Below are 23,256 nucleotides of genomic sequence, written 5' to 3'. Positions count from 1 at the left end.
ATTTCTTTGCATTGTTCGAGGATCATTCGGATTAGATTTAGTTGGTCTGTGCACGATCTACCTGGTCTGAAACCACCCTGCTCTTCTCTCAGGTGTGCGTCCACTGCCCTCGCCATCCTATTCAGCAAGATTTTGCACAAGATCTTCGAGCAGACCGGTAACAAATTGATCAATACATATAAGTAGGTACATATAATATGTATGTATATGAGGGGATATCTCACACACGGCCATCCGACCCTAAGCTTAATATGGGTATCGGAATGCTGATATATCGACACAGATACACATTATGTATACTTACATATTCACACCCAAGACCTCTAACTAACCACTACACCATTCTGTCACACCTACCTACTGCGTGATAGTGTGAATGAATCAATGATGTCAGGCGCTTTAACCAAGGCCTTCTAACTTCTCTTTGCTATAATACACACAATATCACACCCAAATATGAATATTATGCCGGCAGTATTACTTCGTTTGCTATTTCACACTTTGTAGTGCCTACGTCATGCGTTTGTACTTCCACAGTGTGCCAATAACGAATATTGTCGACTGTAGTTCATTGGTAATTCGATAGGTGGCACACCGCATTTTGTATGATATCTTGATCAGCGCCACTGTCGGTAACGTTACAAAATAATAAAACGCGTAGAAAAGAATAAGAATATCCAGTAAGCATCCTAACTAATATTATAAATGCGAAAGTAACTGTGTCTGTCTGTCTGTTACTCTTTCACGCCAAAACTACTGAACGGATTTGAATTAAATTTGTTCTACAGATGGTATAATCCCTGAGAAAGAGCATAGGCTACTTTTTCCCACAATTCCCACGGGAAAACTTTTTAATGCAAAGCGAAGCTCGCGGGGACAGCTAGTAGACTAATAATTGGTATATTAGTCTATGGACTTACCTAGCGATCAGATTCGACAATAGTCGTGATTCGCGATTGGCACACGCTTCCAGTTCGTTTACGGTTCGGATTATATAAAATTATAACTGAGCTGGAATGACGAAAAGCGCTTCCCTAGTTCAGCTCTAATATTTGTCACCAACAAATGTCTTCCAGAGTTACATAGACTTCATCATCACGACCCATCACGTCCCCACTGCCGCGGCACTGGTCTTCTTCCAATGAAGGCAGGGTTTAGGCCTAGTCCACCACGAGGGCCTAGTGCGGGTTGGTGGACCTCAACGCAAGCAAGCTTGTTCCTAGAGAATTGAAAAAGCTATTTCTTCCAGACAATATGACAAGTTGATCAAATCTTATATAAAAATGTTGAGACGCTAGAGGTAAATCTCTATATAAAGAAAACCTAGAACGTTTTATATGGAGAGCAAAACTTGCGGGTGTTAAGATAAGTATATCCATGCTACTAATACATACAGAGGTATATAATAGGCGGATCTATGTAAAGGTCACTGACTATATAAAAGAAGATAAATGACAATTAATATTCACGCATTTAAAAATGTATATTTCGTATTAAAATCACAGAAATAACTCGTTTTAGGAAAAACACAGACCTTGAAGAGTTGTCATTTAAACCAACCAAATAATGTCGACCTCTAATCCCCCCCTTATCTTAGACTAGGTAGACCTTTAAGAGGGACCAGTTTATGATGTCAGAGGTCAATTTAAGTTGGTTTAGCGGGTAAAATATGCTAATACTATCCATTTGTAGGCAGACATACAAGTTAAGTTTCTTGAATTTGATGTCTTTTTAGTTTTTTTTTGCGTATTCTGAGTTTGCTCGTTTTTTGGAATCCTTTTTACCCTTTACAGTAGTTGATTAGTGTGATTTGAGAGGATTTTGTGTGAAAATTACGGTTCTAATAAAGGTATTGTTAAATATTTTAGGTTAGTCTAGTGTGTGTTTTGAGGATATTTTAACAGCTAAGTATACTCTTAAAATAAAATTTACTAATAATGATTCTAATAAAATATTGTCTGTACTAGAAACAAAATTGTGCAGAATTCAAAAGAAAATGTCTCTGTAGATAAATATGAATAAGAATAACCACAAATGAACTTTCTTTTTGTCCCCCGTTGAATTCTTTTGTATGAAACTTTTCCTTTATAGCTCGTAGCATTTGCCCATATAATAATAACGTATAAGCAACGATTTTTTTAAACGAACATTCGTATATCATTAATCGAAGAATGTATACATGACTCTATGATATTCATTTAGCAGCAAGCGACATGTCACTTCGAAGTTGCTTCGAAGACACGTCCATAGAAACACCTTTGTACACTTCTGACGAGTCGTGAGCACAAGTTTCGATCCTCCGTTAACGTTGCGTATCGTCAACTGTCACTGTCAAAATGTAAGGCAAAGTTAGTTCCAAAAGTGACATTTGTTTTTTCCATATGTTAGGTGGAATTTCATCAAGCGCTAAACGTATTTTAGTAGCCTGTCATACGTCTGTCAGTTAGTACAAAATGTATTTAAAATTTGATTTAAATACGTTTAGCGTTTGGTAAAAGTGACCCTTCGTGTAGATTCGAAAATAGTATCGAATCCTATGCTCGCTGCACTGCACTGTTGCCCGAGCACAGGATTCGAAACCTCCGTTTACGTTGCGTATCGTCAAATGTCACTGTCAAAATGTAAGGCAAATTTGTTAGTTCCAAAAGTGGCATTTGTTTTTTCCATGTTAGGTGGAATTTCACCAAACGCTAAACGTATTTAGTAGCCTGTCATACGTCTGTCAGTTAGTACAAAATTTATTTAAAATTTGATTTAAATACGTTTAGTGTTTGGTAAAAGCGACCCTTCGTGTAGATTCGAAAATAGTATCGAATCCTATGCTCGCTGCACTGCACTGTTGCCCGAGCACAGGATTCGAAACCTCCGTTTACGTTGCGTATCGTCAAATGTCACTGTCAAAATGTAAGGCAAATTTGTTAGTTCCAAAAGTGGCATTTGTTTTTTCCATGTTAGGTGGAATTTCACCAAACGCTAAACGTATTTAGTAGCCTGTCATACGTCTGTCAGTTAGTACAAAATTTATTTAAAATTTGATTTAAATACGTTTAGTGTTTGGTAAAAGCGACCCTTCGTGTAGATTCGAAAATAGTATCGAATCCTATGCTCGCGCCTCTGTAGTGGTTAGTCACCCTGACTGCTATGTCGAAATTCCTGGGTTCAAACATCGGCTGGGGTATATGTTTGTTTAAAGACCTATTTGTACTCGGGTCTTGAGTGTTAAAATGTATATGATACCTATGTTTTGTATCTATGTAGTATGTCCGATACAGGCTCTGCCTAGCTTGGGGTCGGATGGCCGTGTGTGAAGATGTCCCCCACATATTATTATTTATAATTTATAATAATAATATGTGGGGGACATCTTCACACACGGCCATCCGACCCCAAGCTAGGCAGAGCCTGTGTTATGGGTATCGGACAGCTGATATATCTACACAAATACATAGATAGATACATATTAAATATAAATATCAACACCCAAGACCCGAGTACAAATATTTGTCTTTAAACAAATATCTGCCCCAGCCGGGAATCGAACCCGGGACCTTCGGCTCAGTAGTCAGGGTCACTAACCACTGCGCCATTCGGTCGTCTATTATTATACAACCATGGTGAAAACACCTACTCCAGCTCTATATAAGTATGTAGTATTGGTCACCGGCAAGCTGGAAGAAGAACAACTGCTCGAAGACCTCTCCCTGACCTTGAAGACGCCCCGGGACCTTGACCTAGCCTCTCCTTGGCTTTGTCTGTGTCGTTCACTTCAGACATAGCCTGTTAGAGGTTACGTTAAACCCACGGCTCGACGGTGGGCGGTGAATAACGAAGATACGAAGATTATATGTACATTAAAAGATCTGCACAGAAAATATTAATACTAACCTAACTAACTAAACCAATATTGTTACTAACCCAACTATGGACCAATTTTGTCTGGAATAAAATATATTCTATTCTATTCAAAGCGCGCAGCTTTGAGCGAGCGTGACGTAAAACTTTTGTCAGGTCTTGGCATGCGTGTCTTGTACCCCGTGCTAGGCCTTCAGGGTGGAAGTCTCATCATCCAGATTGGTAATGCGGCACAGAAGAAAAAGGGTCTCGAAAATAAATAAGTATACTAAGTTTATTAAGTTTTTTTTTTAGGCAAAATTCATTTAGGTTAACATTGAACTTAAGTACATAGGTTTTCCCGTGGTAATTCCGGGATAAAAGGTAACCCATGTGTTAATCCAGCTTCCTATAAGCGGAATTTCATCAAAATCTGTTCTATAGTTATTGCTTAAAAGTATAAAATACGTCCATAGAAACTTTTTCTTTTGTAACTAATACTAGTAGGATTAGTTTCTTATTTAATTAACCATAAAAGTCCGAGAAGGATGTTGGGTTGTGGTGTTCAGTTAAGTACCTACTTAAATTGTACAGCAATTGAAAGTCCACTTTTTGTCCAATAAAATACACTGGCGAGCAATGAGACAGTTTCACTGACATAACATCAAATTACTCTTAAATATTTAATAAAAAACAAAATCAAAATATTCACGTTTTTAGTTGGTAATATTCTGATGCGCTGTTGAATGTACTGAATACTGTATTCGGCGTTATTAAGCTAGCATTTTCGGTTTAGGAGTAAATTGGTGCTATTGTAAATATGGAACCATTTCATTTCTCACGAGTGCTGAAAGCATAAAAGTCGTGGAACCGATAAACATAATATCATAATGTAAATCTAAAACAGTTAGCGAGTTAAGAGAAGTATAAAATAGTATACTTAAATACATAGGTACCTATAGTGTATAGTTACATAGTTTACAATTATAAAATATAAAATAAGTATGTAGGTATAACTAATGCAGTTAAGCAAGTCTCGTCTATTCTCGTCTCTGACGTCAGCAGCGGTCGCCCTTGACGCCGAGTGTCAACTTTGACTTGCAACGGGTGACCATGCATTATGTATTATGTGGGACATACAATGAATAATGGTAAAATTGCTTAGATGTATATTGAAAGGTTGAGTGAATGTTTACGCTTATTTTTCTCTCAATTCAGGAGTGAAAAGTGAGTTTTTCTTTAAAAAATATATTGTAAATTTTCTGAAATAGATAGACGAAATAAAAAGCTTCTGTACACGTAAAAAACTGGCACATACAGGATACATACACTAAGGCTGATTTGCACCTAACATTAAAACGTATGTAAAATCTATTAAATTTATTGCTCGCTTGCTTTAAGAGTAATAGCGTCAGAGTAAGGCAGCAATAAAATATGGTTTCATCAATTAATTCATAAACGTCTAGGGTTGACTGGAAGAGATTGCGTTTAGGCGATAAGTCCGCCCTCGTATACTAGTTAAGTTTATTTCTCTTCATCTTTTACTGTACTTAAGTATGTATTTTGTATACAATAAAGTGTTAAATAAACGTCTGGCACACCACTGGATGCGTTCATGCTGTTTTTATCATCACAATGCCATATAATGTTTGGCACGTTGCATTCGCAGATCGTCAGTTACAGAGCGTCTCACACTGCGTTAGCCTAAATATTACAATTGGGACTTTAACATAATATCGCTGGCTCCTGATAGCCTAGTACCGGTCGCAAGACAAGAACGTCAAGACATATAAAAATATGTCTTTACCGAGGCCGCGCGATGTGAGTGAGCGCGACGAAAAACTTTTCTCACGTCTTGACGACTTCCGACCCGTGCTAGGCCTTCTGGTAAAGTATGATACTTTGTACCTACTGACAAGGCTGCGAGTATTTGTATTGTCCGTAAATACAGTATGAAATAATGGTCACTCTAATCAAACGGACAAATATTTCGTAACGGCTGCGATGGCCCTACGTGGGCTGAGTTTTGATCGCAGATTAGGTTTTAACTATACTTTTGGAGTTGTTGCTTGGTTTAATAATTTGGCTTGCCTAATGTACCTACCTAGTATCTACCTATTTGTGTCCATCCACTACAGAAAAGATATTATCCTTGGATCTACAGAGCGCCTATAATAATAATAATAATATAATATGTGGGGCATCTCACACACGGCCATCCGACCCCAAGCTAGTCAGAGCCTGTATTATGGGTATCGGACAGCTGATATATCTACACAAATACTTACATTGATACATGTCAATTGTCAATATCAACACCCAAGACCCGAGTACAAATATCTGTCTTTAAACAATTTTTTTCCCCAGCCGGGAATCGAACCCGGGATCTTCGGCTTAGCAGTTAGGGTCACTAACCACTACACCAGTCGGCCGGTTATCTCAGCTTCTGCAACATCCAGGCTTGCTCTCTCTCTCTCTCTCTCTCTCTCTCTCTCAGCCTTCCGTAGTCCACTGTTGGACATAGGCCTCTCCTAACGATCGCCACCCCAAACGGTCACCCGCCATCTGCATCCAGCGGCTTCCCGCTACCTTCCGCAGATCATCAGACCAACGGGTTGGGGGGCGACCGACACGCCTTTTGCCGACACGGGGTCTCCACTCCAGAACCTTTCTACTCCAGCGGTCGTCGGCTCTGCGGGCTACGTGGCCAGCCCATTGCCATTTCAGCGTGCTAATCCTTTTGGCTATGTCGGTAACTTTAGTTCTCCTGCGGATTTCTTCATTACGAATCCTATCTCGCAGGGACACGCCTAACATAGCCCTTTCCATAGCACGCTGAGCAACTCTGAGCTTGTGGATAAGCCCTTTGGTGAAGCACCACGTCTCGGCTCCGTAAGTCATCACTGGCAACACGCACTGATTGAAAACTTTTGTTTTCAGACACTGAGGTATGTTTTCAGTGAAGATGTGTCGTAATTTCCCGAACGCTGCCCATCCGAGTTGGATTCTACGAGCTACCTCTTTATCGAAGTTGGATTTACCTAATCGGATCACTTGTCCTAGGTAGGGATACTGATCAACAACTTCGATGGTGACACCTCCTACAGTTACGGGCGATGATGAAACATGTTCGTTCGACATGACCTTTGTCTTGTCCATGTTCATTTTCAGCCCAACTTGTTTAGAGGCATCATTGAGGTCTGTGAGCATTTCGCCCAACTCCTCCAGCGTTTCCGCCATAATAACTATGTCATCAGCAAATCGTAGATGAGAGATATATTCGCCATTGACGTTAATGCCCAGTCTTTTCCACTCTACAAGCTTAAAAACATCTTCCAGTGCACAGGTGAACAGTTTCGGAGAAATAACATCTCCCTGTCTCACGCCCCTTTGCAACTGGATCGGTTTTGTGCTATGTTCGTGTAATCGAACTGACATTGTGGCAGCATTGTACATACATCTCAACACCTCGATATAGCGATAGTCTATATGGCACCGCTGAAGGGATTGAAGCATCGCCCAGAGCTCAATAGAATCAAAGGCTTTCTCATAGTCCACAAACGCTAGACATAAAGGTAGATTATACTCCTCGGTCTTCTGTATAACCTGCCGAAGCGTGTGTATGTGATCTATGGTACTATAGCCTTTTCGGAACCCGGCTTGTTCGGGTGGCTGGAAGTCGTCGAGTCTTTGCTCGAGACGATTCGTAATAACTCTCGAAAACAGCTTGTACACATGGCTCAGAAGTGCAATGGGTCTATAATTCTTCAATAGGGCTTTGTTGCCTTTCTTGAAGAACAAAGTCACTACACTTCTGCTCCATGCCTCCGGGCTTGTGCCTTCGAGTATGACGGAATTAAACAGCCTCCGAAGTGCTATTAAAATCGGTCTACCGCCGGCTTTCAGAAGTTCTGTCGTTATTCCATCATCTCCCGGAGCTTTGTTGTTTTTTAGCTGTTTGAGAGCTATACTAATCTCGTCTAGACTGACGTCCGGAATATCTTCGGTATAGTGTCGGGTGAGTGGCGCTCGGCTGTCGTGAGCACCGCTGGTAATAGGGTTTTGTGTTGTGGTGTATAACTGTCCGTAGAATCTCTCAATTTCTCCCAGAATTTCGGGCACTGATGAAACGGTGTTGCCAGTGTCGGTCTTCAGTTGGGTCAACAGAGTCTGCCGAACAGATCAATCTCTAGCAAAGACTTTGGAGCCCTTGTTTTGCTCTATTGCGTCTTGAATGCGCTTGCAATTGTAGCGTCTCATATCGCAACGTCTTGCTTTGGCGATCTGTCTGTTTAGACGTCTGTATTCGACCATATCAACTGAAGACTGCAACCTCATTTCTCTCCGTTCTCTTATGAGACTCAGAGTCCCATCTGAGAGTTTTTGAGGTCCTCGGTTGGTTCGGGACGAAAAATATTTCGATCCTACCTCTCGGACAGTTTCCACAAACCTATTGTTTAAATCGTCAACTGTAACGCAATTCTCTAAACATATCAGGCGGTCGCAAAGCTCAGACTGAAAGCTTTCGGGATCCTGGATTTGAGCAGGAGTAGGACGGAGCGTGGACTTCATTAGACGGGAGCGTTCTATTTTGCAGTTTATATTCAAAGTGCCTCTTACGAGTCGGTGATCGCTGCCGGTCTTAACCCTACTGATCACTGAGACATCATTGAATATGTGCTTCTTATCCGTCAATATGAAGTCGATCTCGTTTTTAGTCTTCCCATCGGGGCTAATCCACGTCCACTTCCTTTGTGGCTTCTTCTTGTAGAAGGAGTTCATCATATAGAGGCCCTCCTTCTCCAAGAAGTCAGCCAGCATTTGCCCACGATGGTTCCTGACTCCAAATCCATGTGACCCCACTTTCGTCTCGCCGCCTTCTTGTTTTCCGAGTTTCGCGTTAAAGTCTCCCATCACCACCGTGAAATGAGTAGTGAACTTACGCAGGGCAGACGATACGTCTTCATACGCAAGTTCGACCTCATCATCGGTGTGCTTAGATGTGGGTGCGTAAACCTGTATGACCTTCATTGAGTATCGTTTAGATATTCTCAGGATGAGGTACGCAACCCGTGTCGACACACTTCCGATTTCAACGATGTTGTTGACGAGGGACTTGTTGACGATGAACCCGACACCCCCTTGGGACAGTTGGTCGCCCTCCCGGTGGTACAGCAAGTTTCCGGACTGGAGAATTTCCGTATCCTCTCCCTCTCGTCGGACTTCGGATAACCCTATAATGTCCCATTTTAACTTGCTGATTTCCTCTTCCAGCTCCTCTATCTTCACGTCTTCCCTCAGTGTCCGTGCGTTATATGTTGCCAGGTGCAAGGGTCGGTTGGGCTGGTAGCCGACTCTCTGCCGGAGATTCTTCGCACCCCCTGCCCCGCCGTTACCGTGACCGCTACCGGAGTCCGGGATAGCGGGGCTGCCGGGGACTGGGGGCCGGGGCTTTGTTTTTTCCATCATTAGGAGGTGTATTTGCCATAATCACCGCGCTTGGCAGGCGTGTTGGTGATTCTCCTTTTTTACGGCGGGAGATCGCCGCCTCTGCTAGGAGAGGAGGTCGGGTCGATTTACCGCCGCCCGACATTCGGCGTTGTCACTCGTTAGCACCACCCAGGGGGCACGTGTAGGGTAACTAGGGTTTGTACCTACGGACGTAGGCTTGCTACTCTATTTTATATACCAGAGATAGGTATCGAGGAGGGAAGTAGAACACAAACTTTACTTGGAGAGGTGGCAGCTGCATCGCTTCTCACGACAGGAGTGCCGGTTCAAATCTCGACTGTGACATGGCAAAGAAGGTATACAATCAGTAAAATACGTAAGTAGATACCTACCTCAGAGGGGTTAGGTACCTGTTAGTTACCACCACTGAACATTAGCAATTAACAATCCTAATGTAACGTAACTTGTATGGATTTGACAGACATTTGGCAGGCGAGCGACGCTGCTTATAGATTGTTAAATTGCTAATGTGTATGGTGGCACGGTAGCAGTTCTTAGTTAATAATGGTTAAATTCTACTGACTAATACCTACTTTGGTGAAGGGTACAAATCTTGAGGAAACTAGGTAAGTATATCACATCTAGATGTGTGAACTTTGAACCCACCAAGAGATGCAGAATAAAAGTTATTATAAATATAAGAAACAACCCTGAACCACCGCTTTTAGACTAAAAACAATTAATACCGTTGCAACACCCTGGTCAAAAGTTTGATGCATATAAGAAATTCATACATAGGTGCTTATGTAATTTAAAATTCAAAAGCAGGCATTTTACAGAAAATTTTATTTTAAATTACTAGCACTATTTATACACTCATTTGTAATTCTATAGTGGTTGCGTAACATGAGAACGAGGTGATTTAATAAATAATTAAATAGTCAATAAATTATTAACTTACATAACATCTACAGTTTTATATTTTACATCCTTGCCTACTTTAATAATATTACCTACCTACCTAAAAAGCTAGAACAAAGCTTAGCACCAGATTTAACAATACTTTTATACATTTTTTTTAACCTCATAACATCAACTTCAATCACTATCTAGCTAGACATTTTGGTAGTAATAATTTAATCATGTTTCTACATGAATGGCCACATTATTTCTTCTTTTCCGCACTTTGACTGGCTCTAACTTCACATAATTGCCGTAAGGAGTGCTAATAGTCTGGGGACCAGCTGAATATGCTTGATCAAGCGCTAAGTTAACGCTTTTCGTCTCCAAAGAGGCTGGTACTGATGATGATACTCCTTCCCTGGCCCAGGGTGATGAAGCTGAAAAGAGTGAAACATAAGACTGGTTACGCCATCTGTTGGTGAGTAGATGATCTGATGATGTGTTCCGGGTGTAGCAAATGCTAAGGAGTGAATAATAAAATAAAAAAAAACATACGATATCGCTAGATTCAGAGAGCATGATGAAAAACATAAGCTAGAAAAATATGCTCTGAATAAAAACGCTTCGCTAAAATGAATAAATAGATGATGAAATACTAAATAGTTATTTTCTGTAAGTCCACCATTTGATTTTACTGGAACACAAACAATAGTGATACAGCGCCATCTAGTAAAATAGCCTGTACTCTTATCAAGGCAGCAATGCAGATCCTCAAAATAGTTTCACTACTCGCCACTAGATAGCAGTTACAAAAGTTTTACAACTTACGGTATCCCTCATGAATTTCAGGGTGGCCATGAGAATCATGATGACCATTGTGAATATGTAAGTGGATCTCCTTCTGAGGATGCGGAGCCCATTCCTGATGATGATGAGGCTGCGGGTGGTAGTTGTGCTTCGCGCCGAATACTGCCCCAAGCTGAAACGAAATAAATTGACTTTATTTTCTAACGTTTATGTATTAACGTTAAGTTTTACCATAGTCTTTGGTTTTACGGAGAGATTCATGCATTGAGTGAGGACCCGAGTCCGCGTGGTTCAATGGATTCATGGGCTAGTTTTTAATATTTTGCTTACTCTCGCTGCTCCTTATATATTAATATTAAAAACCTAAGATTTATAGTAGCGATTTTCAGTAGGACTACCGTTCTCAATTGAATTTTTTATACAGGATATTCCAATATGATATGTATTTATGTAAAAAACTTTGTATAGGTACAAACGACGACGGCCGGTCTAGTATTCGAACCCAGTCAGTACTTAACTGCTGGTTCAGCAAACTAACCCCCTTATTCATAGAGAAGTTACAAAACGTTTTAACTAATAAACTGTTTTGTCCCTCTCCAACAAAGAACAATTTGTTCTTTGACAGAGAGGGACAAAACAGTTTATCAGTTAAAACGTTTTGTAACTTCTCTATGAATAAGGGGGTTAGTTCCTAACCTCTTACATAACACGGTCGACCACCCAAGGCGTACGCAAGGTATTGTATTGTGAGCATAACCATAACGTAATGATGTTGCATTGTCTTACGAGTTATAATGGCTGTGGGTTCACAACCCATAATGACTTGGTTGTTATGCAAAATTAAGTACATAGTTAAGTACTTAGTAGGGTACTTTGTTTTGGTGGGTGTGAGATGGTATAAGTAACGGTATGTAAGGATAGCAATGGTAGGTAATAGGTAAGGTAGTCATTTCGTAAATATGATAATGAATTATAGTTTATGTAGGTAAGTAGCTAAATATTTAGTTCAGTAGGCAAGGACTGCTGAACGTATGTACATATATTACATATTAAACCTACGTTAGATAAAATAAGGCATATCATTTAACCACCATATATAGCAGTGCGTGGGTACATAGTACGAGTGGAGACCACGAACAGGCAAACGCAGCGTGGGACCCCCTCCTGCCCATTGGACTGACGACCTTAGACGGGTAGCCGGTAGTGGTTGGATGAGGAAAGCCGAGGACCGAGTGTTGTGGCGCTCCTTGGGAGAGGCCTATGTCCAGCAGTGGATGATTATTGGCCGATGATGATGATGATGATGGGTACATAGGTATTTAGGTTCTATTATTATGTAAAGACCTGCCTATTTAGTATTGGCCGGTCATCGCTAAACAAACGATTTCACTTTCCTTTTTAAACTATCTAATCCGAATATGTGCTAAAGAAGACCCGTTATTACGGCAATCGACAAACTAACATTTGGATAATACTTGGGGTGTTATAATTGTCGAAACGTTTCTTTTGCACTGACACCCGAATAAGATGTATGACGTAGGGTAACGTAACGTACCTAGGGACATTTTCGACTACCCCAACTTTGAATGAAGCTATCGCAGCGTACAACTAAGATATTAATGTGAAATTTTCTTTATTCGGTAGGATATATAATCTATTATCACTAGTATTTGTGCTTAAGCTTTAGTGTGGCCAGATTTTATTAAATTAAGATAAAAGTAAAAATGCTTGTTTTGACCCAAGGTACGTTACACGTTTGTACCTTGGGACACTGTTTCCTATAGCTTTGTACTATGGAAAATGCAAACTTCTAAATAACGCCTTATATCTCTGTTCTTATTTATTTACTATATCTCTATTCTGTCTAGTTTCACTCTGGCACTAATAAGAACAGAGATATAAGGCGTTATTTAGATGTTTGCATTTTCCATAGTACAAAGCCATAGGAAACAGTGTCCCAAGGTACAAATTTAATCGTGTCCCAAGGTACAAAAAAGCAATATTTAACCAAAATTTAAATATCTTTATTTTTAATTAAAAGGAATCTTTCAGATAATTGCCATGTGATAAAATTAAATAACTGAAAAGTTATACGTGACATCCATGTCTTTATTTTGAGCATGCCTCAATGCGATAAAGCATCACAAAAAACTATACAAAAGCTACTTTTGACTCCAAAAAACTTCATACTGTCTTCACCACACACTAGATGCTGGTATGATCACGAGACTCACTAGTTTTGCCAAGCGAGTAAAATACTATGCCTAGGGTAGAATTTTAATGTGTTTATTTAGCCGGTTTTTAAAATACAATCAATGTCCCGAGGTACAAGCGTCCCAAGGTACGTTACGTTACCCTATATTGTTAACCTAAGTTTGTATAATTATGTATATTTATTTTTATTAACTACGAAAGCAGGCCACTTTTACTAAGGGACGTGAGACGTATCGCCATTGGTCAATTGTTATATTAGAAATACCTTTTCCAAAGAGAGAGGCTATCGTCAAGTTATTGTGTCAGAGATTGGACTCGATGGATGAGTAGTTATCAATATTGAATCATTAATTGGTCTTCTTTTGTGAATGGAAGCGTAAAATAATTGATTTTTAGAAATTCACTGCTAATATTTTAACTTACGAGATGACGGGCCCTTACCTTAGTGTTTATCGACGTCGATAAACTCGTTTATTGCGCGTTCCACCAATCGCAGCACCGTATTTATGGCAAATCGCGATATAGTGAAGTTTATCTACGTCTATAACGAACCCGTGTAGTGGCCGCTAGATACTTCTTTCACAGTTTCTTATCCTCACTCTAATCATAGGTTCTTACCTTAGTATTTTGTAGGTGTTTGACAGCGCTAAACATCTGTTAAATACTCTTTAAGTTTATGTAGTTATGCCTATAATACCTAAGTATCTATCTTTGTGTTCATAAGTAGCTTATCTCCTTACCTTAGCGGCTCCAGCGACCAGCAATATCTTCAAGATCAGCAGCGTCACAAAGAAGGTCTTGATCCCGACCAGCGTGGCCACCATGGCCCACGTGGACGCCGCCCCCATGCTAAGGATGACGGGCAGCAGGCCGGCATCATCATCATCAGATGTGGCACATAGATTCATATATACTGACATATAGATACCTACTCACGATTGTCCCTGTCAATTGAGTTAAATTGAGGCTATATACCGAATCGTGCCAGCACGGGTTCGTTATCGACGTGACGTTGATAAACTCTTTTATTGCGCGTTTCACCCATCTTGGCGCGGTATTTATGACGACCCGCGATATAGTGACATTTATCTACGTCTACTAACTATAAGTAACGTGGATCCGCATAATTTTCTGTATTTCTTGATGTTGTGGTCAGTATGTCAAATAAATATTTATTTCTTTACTTCTTCAATAGTCTGTCCGGCCACTACAACTTAAAGGTTCTTTCTTACCTTAGCCGCTCCAGCGACCAGCAATATCTTCAAGATCAGCAGCGTCACAAAGAAGGTGTTGATCCCGACCAGCGTGGCCACCATGGCCCAAGTGGAGGCCGCTCCCATGCTGAAGATGACGGGCAGGAGGCCGGCTATCATCATCATCATCAGAGGTGTCACATAGTTTTATACATACTGACGTTTTATACATTCTTGCTTGTCTATTGAGTTGAGAGTATAGATAGACCTATTCTTTCCAGCGGCAGCGGCCTCTACACGGGTTCGTTATCGACGTCGATAAACTCGCTTAGTGCACGTTCCTATTTATAGCGAATAGCGATAGAGTGACGGTTATCTACGTCGATAACGAACCCGTGTAGCGGTCGCTGGATACTGACATACTTCTTTCACAGTTTCTTCTTCTTCTTACCTTCTACTCATAGATTCTTACCTTAGCGGCTCCAAGATCAGCAGCGTCACAAAGAAGGTATTGATCCCGACCAGCGTGGCCACCATGGCCCACGTGGACGCGGCGCCCATGCTGAAGATGATGGGAGCATACCAGCATCATCATCATCATCACCAGATGTGTCACATAGTTTTATACATACTGACGTAATTATACTCACGATTTTCGCCTGTCTATTGAATTGAGACAATCGATCTATTTGTTCTAGCGGCAACTACACGGGTTCGTTATCAACGTCGGTAAACTCGTTTAATGTGTGTTTCACCTATCCCAGCGTCTTATTTATGGCAAATCGCGATATAGTGACGTTTATCTACATCGATAACGAACCCTTGTATAGGCAGCTGAAAAGAATGCGACAGAAGATATCGAAATAAAGATGTATAGTAATACAGAGTGTTGCAAAAAGGGTATGTATACTAAGCCGAAACCTACTACTACTGTTGCACACGAAGGTTTCAGATTAGTACCCTTATTGCAACACCCTGTATACTTCTAGGGTCTCACCTTAGCCGCTCCAGCGACCAGCAATATCTTCAATATGAGCAGGGTGACAAAGAACGTCTTGATCCCGACCAGCGTGGCCACCATGGCCCACGTGGACGCGGCCCCCATGCTGAAGATGACGGGCAGGAGGCCGGCTATCATCTTCTTGAAGGGACGCCCGAAGGTTCGGCCTGTGGATGGGGAGGATAATTAGATTAGAAGAATGTTATATATTTTATATACAGTGTGTTGCAAAAAGGGTATACTAAGTAAAAACACAGTTTCTATGCAAAATGTTTTTTTTTGCGAACTATGACATTCTAATTTAATTTTTGGGCTTAGATATGTAACATGGTGCACAACTGCACACGTAGGTTTTGGCTTAGTTTGCCCTTATTGCAACAACCAGTAGGTATATTTTAGTATGAATATCATAGAGTTGCACAAATGAACTAAGTTAAAGTCAGAATTAAACATATTGCAGCCATGCTTTGACAGTATATGGACCGAAAGGAACATAGATTTAATGTCGAGATTAGATTATTGTTCCTTTCTACAACTCGCCATAAAGAGCTAGGTAGGGCTTTTCTTTAATAGGTACTTACATTAAGTAACAAATTGATACCTCCTTTCTAAACTATACCTACGTAATTTCACGAAAATGAAAAACTAAATAAGATAAAATTAAAGGGCTAGGGTGGGGTTTCATCACTGGAGTTTCCGTTGTAGGTTAAAGTACCCGAAAAACTAGGAAACTTTCATTATGTGGCCAAGTCTGTAAAATACTCTCGTGACATATTTTATCTACTAAAGATACTCAATCGTATGGAGCATCTTTTTTTAAGACTTTTAGTTGTTGCGATAGTTAAAAACGCTCAGTGGTGCCACTCTTAAAAGCCAATGTATGCGCCTATCTTGCGTTCCCAACATTAAAAAAATCATAACTTCTCGTCAGAGGCGTTTTTCCAAAAAGTTAAAATAGGATAAGAAAAAAGATAAAATGCTATTGTAAAAACTAGGTTTTCCGCGTGAGCTTCGCATCGTCTACGTGGTTTACCGTGGGAATTCCGGAATAAAAAATTGCTTAGTGATAATGCAGCATTAATAACAGGAAAAATATTTAATTCAGCTGGGTATTTTAAGTTTATTTTTTACCAGCATGCATATGGGAGTGCCTATTCAAACCTAACTAGGTTTAAGAGCACTGCATGTATTATTAAGAATTATTATAAATAAATAAATGAACAATAAGCAATTATCTTATAAAACAAAAATAACTTAACTTAATGTGGTAGAAAACAAGTAAACATTTGTCTCAAGGAAATCACCGAGATACAAGCGAGAAATCATCTATAATGATGATGTTCAATGTGAAATGGTCACTCAATCATTCAGAAACGACGGAAGACATCATTATCCTATACTCTCAGATTCTGAGCAATCATTTTGATATTCGCAGGTCAATGTAGTCACGTATGTCTTGATCATCAACAGTAATAAACACCTACTGACCGACTTGCAGACCGGATATAATATACATACATGTAGATAGATAGATTGAATAAGTACTCTTTATTTGTAGACTAAAAAGAAACAAAATCAAGAAGTTGAAACGTAATAAGGGTACAAAAGGCGGTCTTATCACTTAAATCTATCTCTGCCAGACAACCTTTATGTAGATGCATTCGGTCTGCTCATGACTGTAATCCCTGAAGGCTGAAGGGGTAGTCAGGGACATATTAGGCTTGGATAATTTCCCACCACGCTGGCCCAATGAGGGTTGGTGGGTTCATAGCTGTCCGATACCCATAATACAGGCTCTGCCTAGCTTGGGGTCGGATGGCCGTGTGTGAGATGTCCCCACATATTTATAATTTATATTTATTATACATCTATAGATGTGCAGGTTTCCTCAAGATGTTTTCCTTCAGCGTGAGACACCGTGTATTGTACTGAAACCTCTATTGAAAATACCTAATTCAGTGGTACTTACGTACCTAGTTACCTACATGACAGGAATTGAAAGTCACGCCACAGCTCTAAGTTATATAAATAGGTAGTTCACACAAACACTCACACCCTTGCGGGGAGGCAGAGGTGCATTGCTGCACCTACTTTTTGCCAGTGTTATGTTAGTCCCAATGTAATAGGGGGCGGGCCTATTGCAATTTTACGGGCACATCCAAGACCCGAGAACAAATATCTGTGTTTAAACATATATATGCCCCAGCCGGGAGTCGAACCCGCGGGACCTTCGGCTCAGTAGTCAGGGTCACTAACCACTACGCCATTCCTTTGTCTAATTATAATAATAATAGATAGTTGTTGTTGATATAGTGTAAATTGTAGATGATCGATTAAGTTTAGTACATATATTGGAAATAACTTAAATAAAATGTGCCTGGAATAGATCGCAGTAATTGCGTTAAGATCACCTTTTGTATCGATCTGTTTCCGGGATAACGAGATTCACAATAAACTTTATTCAATTACCATTAAAGGTAGTAGTAATTTAAGTGGTCGCGTTTCGCGTCTAATTCAGCTTTACGCTGCAGCTCGAATTCGCGTACTCGTCTTGCCACCACCCTGCGCCATTAAAAGCTCGTCCACCTGCCGCCATCAACTATAATTATGTCGGCGGCGTACTCACATGCCCACACTGTGCAAGGGGGTTCGCCGCAAAGATCGGCTATATAAGCCATCTTAGGGCGCACGCGCGCCAACAGAACTAGGGGTCGAAGTGGTCGCCATGGCCGAAATCGGTTGGACCAATCATCATCAGTAGTAATTTATTTTACATAAGAAATCTACTAAGTACTTACTATACTTTCACTTTTCTACTCAGCCATCGTAATTACCTACACATCATTCATACTAATTAAAACTAAATGTTGGGCTAGTTATCACTTAAAGTAGATGTACATATATTTTGTAGATGTGTATATGTGATTGTATATAACTATCTGAATACATAGCTAATTGTACTTTCGCTACTTACATAGAAACTATGAAGATTTTTATCTAAATTATTAAATATAATGCGACAACTTGTAATTTAGTGTATTAACAAATCTATCTTTCATCTTAAGATTCAAAAACCCATCTATTATTTTAACTGTACTTACCCAGCACATCATCATCATCAGCCAATAATCATCCACTCCTGGACATAGGCCTCTCCCAAGGAGCGCCACAACTCTCGGTCCTCGGCCTTCCTCATCCAACCACTACCGGCTACCCACCTAAGGTCGTCAGTCCAGCGGGCAGGAGGGCGTCCTACGCTGCGTTTGCCTGTTCGTGGTCAAACTCAAAACTCAAGCTCAAAATTTTTTATTCATCGTAAAAATATAAAATTTTCTGATGAACGTCAATTTTACAAACTACTCTCCGTTCGGATAAGGGGGGCTCTTTCTGTCTCCACTCGACAACTCGTCTACCCCAACGGTTATCGGTTCTTCGGCAGATATGACCCAGCACAGTATAATAAAAACTAATTAGACAGTCTAGTGAGGATGAACTGGTCTAACCACTCATTGACTAGCAATGTAGCTCAGTAGGTCCCGTTACTTAATAGATATATATACGGGTTTTCAACATTGTAATGTAAGGCCATTGTGGAAAAAGATAACACAAACAAAAAGTGAAATAACTTCAAATAAATAAATAATAAATTGTGTCAAAGAATCGTAAAAATAAATAAGTACTTAATTTGTTCTCTGGTAAAGATTGCTATAAGCAATGAAGCCGCTTTATACATATACCTACTACATGCCTGTAGTATCAACATACTCATTTATACAGAAACAAATAGCAGAAATATTCTTTAAATATTAGCACAGTCCGTCAATGGCAGGCCTAAACAAATATTGTGTTAACCTTCCATCGGTCATCGCATAAGAACGATTTTTGACGGTCATTTAATAAACATTAAATAACTTTGTAAGTAGTCGTCCTTTGGTGTATCTTAAATACATTATTTTGTGTCAACAAGGTCTTCTAATACAGATTTATGGACAAGTTGTTCATAAATACATCGAATTCGTTACCTTGATAGCTTAATTTTAAAATGTATTTGTAAAAATAATGTTAAATGTATATAATTTTCAAGCTGAAGTAGTATACCTAAATAAATTTATATAATTTTCAAGCTTTAGTTCTCCACCAAACAAAGGTTGGTTGGAAGGAATTGCTTCTTGGCAATAAGCCCGCCTTTGTATACATACTTACATTACTTTTAGGTCCTATTTTTGTAAGGGTGTCTTTAGTATACAATATCCTAACTAATATTATAAATGCGAAAGTAACTGTGTCTGTCTGTCTGTTACTCTTTCACGCCAAAACTACTGAACGGATTTGAATGAATTTTGGTATACATACGGTCTAGACCCTGGGAAAGAACATAAGCTAATTTTTATCGCGGAATTCCCACGGAAAAACTTATAGTATGTTTATAAATAAAACTGGTCAGATGTACCCGACTGGATAATTAATACTAACAGGCAGACGTAGCGCGGGATGCCCTCCAGTCCACTGGTATAGATTAAGATGTTTTTAACACCTGCGTAAGACTTACGGGTGCAATAAACGATTGATTATTAAATAACGACCTCCGACCTTAGACAGGATAGCCCGCAGTGGACTGATGATATATTTCTGAAGATTTTAACTAGAAGTGTACAAAATAAAGTACGAAGGTCCCGGGTTCGATTCCCGGCGGGTGACAGATATTTGTTTAAAGACAGATATTTGTACTCGGGTTTTGGGTGTTGATATTTATATTTAGTATCTATCTATCTATGTATTTGTGTAGACATATCAGCTGTCCGACACCCATAACACAGGTTCTGCCTAGCTTGGGGTCGGATAGCCGTGTGTGAATCCCCACATATTTATTACGTGGACCTAATGCTAAAGGCATATTTCACCAGTCCATCTTACTTGCTTCTCCAGTAGAACATAGGTATTTAATGGTCGTAACTAACATACGGTGTTATTATTCTGAACAACAACGGGTCAATGACACTCGAGAGAGCTTATTGTAATGTGTTTGGTTTTGTTTCATACAAAAGAGTTCAACGGGTTGCAAGGTATCTGAACTTATTTTTTTATGATGATTTTCACTCACTGATGGTATTTTTTTTTGTTTTTGATTCAAGAATATGAAAATTTGTTGTAGGAACTTATATGATTAAATTAAATTACCATTGCTACAACACTTATGGCCTAGATGTTTTTATTTTTAAAATTATTCTTAGCTTAGAATCTAAGCCTTAGATAATACGGAATAACTTTCTCGACGGTAGTCATTATTTGACGACATCGCCAAAAGTAGGTAGATATTTGCATTACATTTCATAACCATGCAAATTTTGCAGAAATTATATAATCTAACTTGAAATGAATGGAACCACATGAATAACATCAAACTACTTTATAAATTATTTGTTTAAATAAAACAAAGTCTCCTTCGTTGTTCACTACAACATTAGTCAGGCATATTATAATAACATGGTTTGTTCATTGTCAGAACTATCGGTAGGTACCTACATTATGTGAATATGTTAAAAAATAGTAAGAAACTTGAGAAAATTTGTGTAGCATATACTTACTTCTATCTACGAAACATAACTGGCTATAATCGTCCACTGCTAGATATAGGCCAGTGCCACTTCAGTTTAGTTTGAAGATTCAAAGAGTTTGATATCATTTATGTACCACAATACAAAAAAAGAATTAAAATATCTGTGGAAATAAGATAGTAGGCTGGTGCCTACTTACCTGCCTAAGTTAGTGAAAATCTGGTGGCTCTAGAGAGGCACCTCTGTCTAAGTTCATAGTCCTTCATAGGAATAACATTTGTATTAATAAATAATTATGTACAATATGTAATATTTATGGAATACGTAAGTTGGTAACTAACTATCGAAACTAATGTTCCTTTACTTACCGGTCTCAATTTCCTCCAAACTTCTTTGGTGATTGTTCTTCGACACATTTTGGCTGTTGGTTGCATTATCCACAACATCCGAACTATTTAAATTAAAACTAAAACTTTTGGCGCCAACCAAAAAAGTCCTATTTGGCTCACTGACACTGTTTTCTTTCTCCGCCGCGTAACATAAATTAAAAAGTAAAAATAAACAGACGAAAGTCACACGCCAGTCCATTTTCCCCAAATTTCTTAGCAATTCACTGAATCCCGGAAAGAACCATTTGATAATTTCTTTCAAGTCCATCATTTTTGCGTAGTTTATTTACAAATATTTATTTACGGCGGTACGCTCACAATTTTTGGTTAAAAGTTGTGCAGTCGACGTCATTTCGCGCCAAAAGCCGAGTCAAAACTGACAGTGGAGAAATGGCGCCGTCCCATTTCCTCTTTCTTTCGAAAGTCCGGCACACAAGGTAACAACTGAACGCGGCTCTAAAGTACTTTCGCTTGTCCATTGACATGCAAGTCCTTGTTTTACGTATAGTTAAAATAATTTAGGCAAAAGCGCGTAAGAATGTACGCGTAATTGTTTCGTGTTAGTGAATTTGCATTATTTAGACGCTAACAGAATGATTTAATAACAATTGACTTAGAAAGCGTGATCTTTAAGTTTAAAGCGGATGCAGAGAATAATGGTGTTAGTTTTCTAAGTGTATCATTTACATATCAACAATGTGCCGTCTCCTCCTACTGTAGGTCACATAACATAATACCAAGCCACACACCATGTAACCACAACTAGGGTAAGTACCTGTTAAAATAGACAAAACTATGCTATTTTTTTTATTATTTGTTTAACCAAAAACATTGATTTTAAGCTTTTTAGCCAGTGTTTAGTCCACAATTACATCGGTATATCTCATTTATACCTTATGTCTTTTACCATGGGTAGGTATCAGACAAAAATCAAGTCTTTTCAAAATTGGCATAATCACACTTTTCTTTCTTGGTGTTACCTACTGCATGTTACTTATTTAATAAGACCATCAACCTTGCAATGGCCGCACGCTTGCATCACACATCTAGATAATAAGTACAATGCACTGGTAATCTTGCGTGTCTATGGTCTCGCTATTGAAAGTGATATTGTGTGTGGGTAAAAGTGAAAACTATAACGCTGAAAAAAAAAGTTTTCGGAATGCGGATGCTTAAAGAATAGGTTATAATGTGTGTTTTGATATACGTGAGAGCATGATAAATTAAAAATTATTATAACGATGAGCGTTTGGTAGGATTTAACTAGCTACTTTAATTTAAATTGTTTAGCTCACAGACATTACTAAAATGCTATTACCTAAGTATTTCAGTGAAAAATGGCAAAGAAAAATAAAAAGTACGTTACGTATAGTTACCTATATTCATCTATATATCTAGACGCCTCGGGTTTTTGTATTAAGTAAATGCCCAATACCTTAATTACTTATATCGCGTCTAGATAATTAATCTTAAGATCAAACACTACATATCTAATTATCTCAAGGAATTCCTTGCCGTGTGTACCGTAGTGAGTACAGTTACGTGAATCAATCGGCCGACTGGTCGCTAGACTCGCAACTCGAGTCGCTTGACCAGTCGAGTTGTTATGAATTTGTTGTCTTCTAGGTAAGGTGAGTCTGATTATGTATACTATTAGCGCAGATTAGTGCCAATTTCTACATAGTCGGTTAGAGCATAACCAGGTATTAGTGGCTGACTTTTGACACATCTGACAAGAATTTTATATGGAGATGACGTATACTAGATAACCAATCCCTGGTCGGTTACATAACCAACTATGGAGAAATTGGCATTTACCTAGGTGCCTGCAGCCCCTGATTACTTAACCATAGGTACACTCACGAGCAATGAAAAAGTTACTCACACTCACAAAATGCCAACACGACACCACC

General features: G+C 39.3%; 1 protein-coding gene across 1 annotated transcript; it reads right to left on the bottom strand.

The window, feature by feature from the left end:
- Positions 1-10,111: 10,111 nt before the first annotated feature.
- Positions 10,112-21,884, bottom strand: LOC105397749. The gene is made up of 4 exons (XM_048622132.1): positions 21,323-21,884; positions 15,397-15,566; positions 11,014-11,164; positions 10,112-10,622 (listed from the first exon to the last, which is right to left on the bottom strand). Exons 1-4 carry the CDS (start codon positions 21,612-21,614, stop codon positions 10,423-10,425), a joined length of 813 nt encoding a protein of 270 aa, XP_048478089.1. The 5' UTR covers positions 21,615-21,884; the 3' UTR covers positions 10,112-10,422.
- Between the last annotated feature and the right edge of the window lie 1,372 nt (positions 21,885-23,256).

The sequence above is a fragment of the Plutella xylostella genome, chromosome 2 (assembly GCF_932276165.1).
Source record: "Plutella xylostella chromosome 2, ilPluXylo3.1, whole genome shotgun sequence".
Taxonomy (NCBI): Eukaryota; Metazoa; Arthropoda; class Insecta; order Lepidoptera; family Plutellidae; genus Plutella; species Plutella xylostella.
This window is presented reverse-complemented; position numbering and strand designations above follow the sequence as displayed.

Excerpts from the sequence above, each read along its gene's own strand:
- LOC105397749 (XM_048622132.1), bottom strand. The coding sequence starts at position 21,614 with ATGATGGACTTGAAAGAAATTATCAAATGGTTCTTTCCGGGATTCAGT. Across the intron at positions 15,567-21,322 it reads TTTGGAGGAAATTGAGACCG|GCCGAACCTTCGGGCGTCCC; the intron begins GTAAGTAAAGGA and ends CCCCATCCACAG. Across the intron at positions 10,623-11,013 it reads TGAAATTCATGAGGGATACC|CTTCATCACCCTGGGCCAGG; the intron begins GTAAGTTGTAAA and ends CACTCTTTTCAG.